General features: G+C 30.1%; 1 protein-coding gene across 2 annotated transcripts in view; it reads left to right on the top strand.

The window, feature by feature from the left end:
* The first annotated feature begins 807 nt into the window (after window positions 1–807).
* Window positions 808–6,000, top strand: part of LOC107442485 (partitioning defective 3 homolog) — a 101,956-nt gene continuing 96,763 nt past the window's right edge. For both annotated transcript variants that reach the window (XM_043047714.2, XM_043047713.2), the window contains exon 1: window positions 808–2,288. In XM_043047714.2, coding sequence (XP_042903648.1) covers window positions 2,169–2,288 — 120 coding nt within the window. In that variant the 5' untranslated portion in view covers window positions 808–2,168. The remainder of the gene's footprint in view (window positions 2,289–6,000) is intronic.

The raw sequence follows: 6,000 nt of genomic DNA, 5'->3' as shown, positions 1-6,000 counted from the left end.
ATAGCAATACTTCATAACACTGCTTTTAGCGTTGTGCCTTTAACTTGGATTCATTACTTAAGCCAGAAACATAATAATTGTCGAGAATACAAAGAAAGAATGATAAATGTTACTGGCTATAATAAATTTCCTTTAAATTATATGTAAAGAAATATTTACAGAAATAAACATTACTTATATAACTTTGTGGGGAGAGTAGATATTCACAATGTCAACCTTCATCTATGAAAAGGTACCCCGACATGGAGTCGAGTTAACATGTCTTATATACTAGTGAATCGTAGTTGTAATTTTGTAGTGGTAGATACGCTACAACTTCATCAATTTTATGTTCATGAACCAAAGAAATTGAACTTCAAGTAAGAAAACTGGATCATATCATGTGATTTATCTGTCCTGTGAGAAGGCATGATCCGGTTGTCATTTTCATCAGTATTTTAACTACATAAAAATGAAAACTGAGCATTAAATAGTAACAAACAATTATAATTTAGTTTTAATTTTTAAAAAAAAAATTAATATATTTGCAGGATTTAAAACTAAATTTTCTCTATTATATAATAAATGATATTATATAATATATTATATACTGAATCAATCAAAAATATATACCCAAGAATTAAATCTTGAATTGTTTTCTTTTAATCGATAAATTTCTCAATAAACGCGGGTTGGAATATTTACAAAAGATGTACTATCTTTTTTCTCAGGTGACGAAGTGATAACAGTTCAAATTTTGGCGCTATAATGATTACCACTTGGCGTGTTTTTTCTTCTTTATCCCAACTTTCAATTTACGGCAACCTTACCTCCTTGTGTTTCCGAAATCCAAACCGCGCCGCTTCCCTGAAGTTCGAAAACTTCTAAAAAAGTTATGTGCGGCATTATTCCCTCTCAGTTCCAATGTAACAAAAGAGTTTTCAATGAAGTTGAACGTTTTTCTCTTTGGATAAGCTGCTGCCGCTAGGCATTCTACGTTACATCGAATCAGTGTAGTGTGGTCTAGTGTGACTTTTTATTGGATTTTTACTTTCCAAGTGTAAATTTCTCGATCAAGATATTGGTTCTAGCACGACAAATCATCTCATACGGAACCGTGGATTGAAACGTTGTTTACGGTTTGTGATCTTTTTGTGTATGATGTGTGATCAACATTTATTCAATTCAACATTTACCTTGGATTTAATTTGGAAAACATCTGACTAATATAAGTTATAAAATTACTACTCTGCAGTTAGTTTATGCCATTTTGTGGATAATTAGTCGCAAGTTCAATAATTGTTTTGGTAATTTACACGAGTCAAACGATTCTACCTCTATTTAGTCTCAAAACGTATTTGTAATAATTTATCCTCTGCCTCCAGCATTTAAACTAGTACCAAAGTTGAAGTTCAAATGAAATTGATGTTGAATTCCAAGTAATTCTAAGGTTGCATTTTAATTAATTTCAAAATTGCATTGCAACTCATTCCTAAGTTGAATTACAACAATTTTAGAATTCTGACAATTTATTTCTGAACCAGACGATATCAGTTATCTTTTATATTAACTATTTTTGCAAAGATGTGTTTTGAATCAAGTAACACTAAACAAAAAGAGTCTTGTAGTTTATTTAAAATAGTAAATTTTATTCTGATTTGGCACCCTTTATAAGAATTAATCCCGTTATAGGTATCGATTGCTTTTCTTTTAGCAGACGATTTCATTCATTTGATCAGACGAGATTAAAGTTTCAAAAATAATTCCACGTACTTTTTCCTTCGTGAGTAAATTATAATTTACCTTGAAACTCTTCTCAAGATGGGAAGAGTAACATAGCATCAAATGGAGCTTGAAAGCCCACAAACTTTTCATTGTGGATGAAGAGCTTTATCTAACTTTTCTTATTATTTAAAGCAGATTTGTGTGAATAGTTTCTTCGTATAGCTGAAGGCACGGTTTTTTTTTTGTTGCTCTTGTGGCGTCTGACTGCATTCGTTAGTGAGGCGCGAATAGCCTCTAGATACCGAAACTATGTGAAAAAAGATTTGTAGAATACTGCAGTATTCCTTTCTATTTTTTTCTTCCAAATCTTTATTTTATGGATCTTTAGTTTTTCCGGATGTGGGGGTGTGGGTGAAAGGTAATGATAGAGTGACGTCATTAGGAAGTTGGAAGAAAGGGGGAAGATGAAAGTGACGGTGAATTTTGGATCTGTTCGTGTCATAGTGCCATGTGGGAAAGGTGATTTACCAGTGAAGAAGCTGATGGATTTAGCTATTACTCGATATAAAAAAGCTACAGGAAAGGTAAGCCATAAAATTTGTAATCTTTCCTTTTTTTTTTGTTTAAAATTTAAATAACTTAAACAAGTACAATTACTGAAATATTTATTCAACTATTAACAATTAAAACTTTTAATAAGTGTCATAAAGTTTGTCTTATTGCTGACAAGTGTGTAGCTGTTTCTAAATTTTGTAGCGTTTGATTGATGTATGTGTACTGTAGGAGTACTTTCCTGAGGAGGTTAATTATGTTAATGAAGTAGATTTTATTAATTTTTTCACAATTTTAAATTGAGGGTTTGTTACTGTGTAACGTTGGATTTTAATATCGTTTATAAATGTATAATGTTTACATTTAACCGGATGCTAATTAAAACAAAATGTATTTTATCGATTTGAATTATTTTATAGCTGAAGAGTGAATTCGGGTTGTTATCCATGCATAAATTTTGCGTACATGTTTTCTTTTTTCTTGACGAAAATATTGTAAATTTTATTTTGACTATCTCATTTTTATGATTATTAATCTGAATCGTGACTTTGAAATTTAAACTTTAACTCTTAACCACCGCAATAAATTTGTAATTTAAATAAAATAAAATCGGTGCATCTTGATTCGATATTTGTAAACTATTATTCAAAATTACGATTTCAAATTGCAGTTTTTTATAGAAATAGTATTTGTAAACTACTGTAAGTAGTAGATAACGAATGCTTCTTCAAAAAAATTACTATTTTTCTCAAGAGTTTATTTATCACTGATAAGCAAACTGTACAAAGTATTAAACACTATGACATTTGATTGTAATGATTTAAAAGAAAAGTGATATTCTCCTATCTGCAAATTTTACTTTTTTTCTTAAATCTTAAACTGGTGTAATTTTCACTTATCTTTCATTAAATCTCACTCATCAAATATTTATAACTTCAGAGGAGTTTTTAAGTGAATCAATTGACTGATAAATGTTAAATGATATGTAATTTAATCAATATCGTATTTATGATCTATCAAGACTTGCTTGTTGAAATGGTTGTTTCCGCATGTGTTGAAGCTTGAGTTAGCTAAAGATTTTAAATGATGTATGTATATCTTTAAATTATCTACTAGTTAAAATTTTTTTTTCTTTTCTTGATTCGATGTTTTATTTATTTCATTTTTTTTAAACTGGAATTTGACATAATTGTGTCAATAGTTTTCGATAATTAATAATTTTGATCGGAAAAACAATGATTTTTAGTTAATTTGCATGTTGTTCTTGAATGAAATTATCGAGTCTCTGACCAACAACCACCGACTGGCAGATAACGGGGGGAAACCCGTCGTTAAAGTAGTTAATTTGTAATGTTCCATAAGGGGAAATTCTGTGGCCACACCCGAGTCTAAGTACTTAATATTTAATGTGTAATATGAAAGGGGGAGTATGGGTCTTATTTTTAATTCTCTTATTTTGCAAATTAAATGAATATGATTCTTACATAAATATGATACTTAAATAAATTAATGTAGTTTAAAGAAAGTTGTTTTTTAAAATTAAGGTTAAAAAAAGCCATTTAGCTTAGCTCTCTTTGTGCACAAAGAGTGAAAGTATTTGAATTATTGAAATACAATAGTAGAAGGAAACTCAGAAATAGATCACAGCAGGCACCCCTCACCTTTTTTTATGGAGCATTCCTGCCTCCCCACTTCCGGTTCCCCTAAGCCCTTTCTTAGAAACTTGAAATTCCGTCAAGGTCGATCCTGGGCTTCCTACAACAAGAAATGTTTTTACCACCACATATGAATCAGTAGAAATGTGCTGGGGAATCGTACCTACACCCACCCCCCTTTTTTGTGTTTACAACAGTGTTTCTACTTATATACAGAAACAATTATTGCAGGACTGAGACGTGTTGTAAAATTCCCGTTTTTGTGAAATTGAGAAAAATCTACTCATAATTTCATAAAGTTAGGTCTTGTATTCCAAAATTTAAAGAAAAAAAAAAGTTTTTTTAAATTTTTTTTTAGTTTATTATAAAATTCCAAAAATTAGTGGTCTGTTCAGACTTTTTAGTAAAATTCTGTTTTCACAAATTTGTTAAAAAATTATCTCTAATTTTCTGAATTTAAAATTATTTACAGGCTCTTTTTTATTATTATCTAAGTAGTGTTTTTTTTCTTTTTCTTGGAGGAGGCAAACTAAAAGAAATCTTAATTTTCAATAGTTGCAGTTTTGTAATTAGGCATTGTCTCCTTTCATTTTACAACTATTAAATTTGATATGAAATGACAATTAAATTGTATTTATATCTGTATTTTAATTATTATAAATTTTTTAGCATTTTAACTCGAAGAAATACATGGCTAATTTATCTATATTTTAATTATGCCTCCAAGTTAAAGGCACGCGTGCTAGTCTTGTAATTAGCAATATTGCTTTAAACATTTATTGCGTTTAAACTTATTTACTACACTTGTTAATAATTTTTACTCTTTTAAAGGACAGTTTCAATTTAATAATAGCGAGAGCTTTCGTACATTTATGTTTAGAACAAGTGAACAGACACATTCTACCTTGATTCTTCGTATTTGGATTTTATACTAAATTTTATATTTTAAAGTAATTAATTCATTTAATGCTCTGAAGTGCGATAACAATTACTATGTTTAATTTGTGACAGGAAAAAAAAGTTGTTGTCACAAAAGTTTACTCGTTGGGGTTGAAACGCTGAATCAAAGTTTGTCAAACAACTTCTGTCAGTAATTGAAATTTAATACTATAAAAAAAATATCAGTCCAAATTCATAAATTGCGTCATGTATTCAGCTTTGCATGTAGAATTTCAAGCAATATTACTTTTCTGATTTGATGCTTGGAGCTCAAGTGCTAAAATCTTGAAGTAGTGTTCGTCTACCATTGACGTGACCCAGGTTCTAATCCCAGCTGTAACTGGTTGATACGAATTCTGTTCTCGACTCGCACGGGGAGCAGTATATCATCAGTGGAAGACCGATCATGGGTTAAAATTCTCTTGCCGCGTGGCTAACCGTGGGAGGGTTTCGTGGTTGTTTTCTTCATGCAACGCAAATGCGGGTTAATTCCATCAAAAAGTTCTTCACGAAAGCTTGTTCAATGTTTATATCAGGTGTTATCTAGTCCTAATACTTGATTCAGGAGTTACCTTGACTTCTAAGTACTGGGTAGAATTGCTAGGCCAAGAAGTTGAACATTGTTAGTCGTAAACACAAAATTGGATCGGCTGTTCAACGGCGTTTATAAAATATAAAGTAAAATCTGAACATAAAATTGTTATCAGGGGTCTGTCCAGGCATTTTGTGAAAGGTCCGTTTTTCGTTAAATTGTGAAAAAATTACTCACATTCTTTCAATCAGGGTCCGCTTTTATGAATTTGTGCAAATAGGGTCCGTTATTGCAAAACAAAAAAAAAAACTTTTTCAAGGAGTTTTTAAATTGTTAAGACATACAAGATTATGCTCAACACTGTAAAATTATAATTAAAAAAATGAAATTTTAAAAAATAAACAACAATTGCTAAATTAGAGATGCAACATACAAATATTTGGTATTTAGCCTATACTGCTGAACGCAGAATTATTTAAAACTAGATTTATAAACATTANGTTTCACTATTAGTTTACGGTTACGTGCCATTTTTGGCATTCCATTGGTAATAATAATAATAATAAAAAAATGCTTACACGAAAAATATTTACACGATATTTCAGTCTTTTCTATTAG

The sequence above is a fragment of the Parasteatoda tepidariorum genome, chromosome 2 (assembly GCF_043381705.1).
Source record: "Parasteatoda tepidariorum isolate YZ-2023 chromosome 2, CAS_Ptep_4.0, whole genome shotgun sequence".
NCBI classification, from domain to species: domain Eukaryota; kingdom Metazoa; phylum Arthropoda; class Arachnida; order Araneae; family Theridiidae; genus Parasteatoda; species Parasteatoda tepidariorum.
The sequence above is the reverse complement of the archived record's forward strand: the minus strand, read 5'-3'. Positions and strand labels throughout refer to the sequence as shown.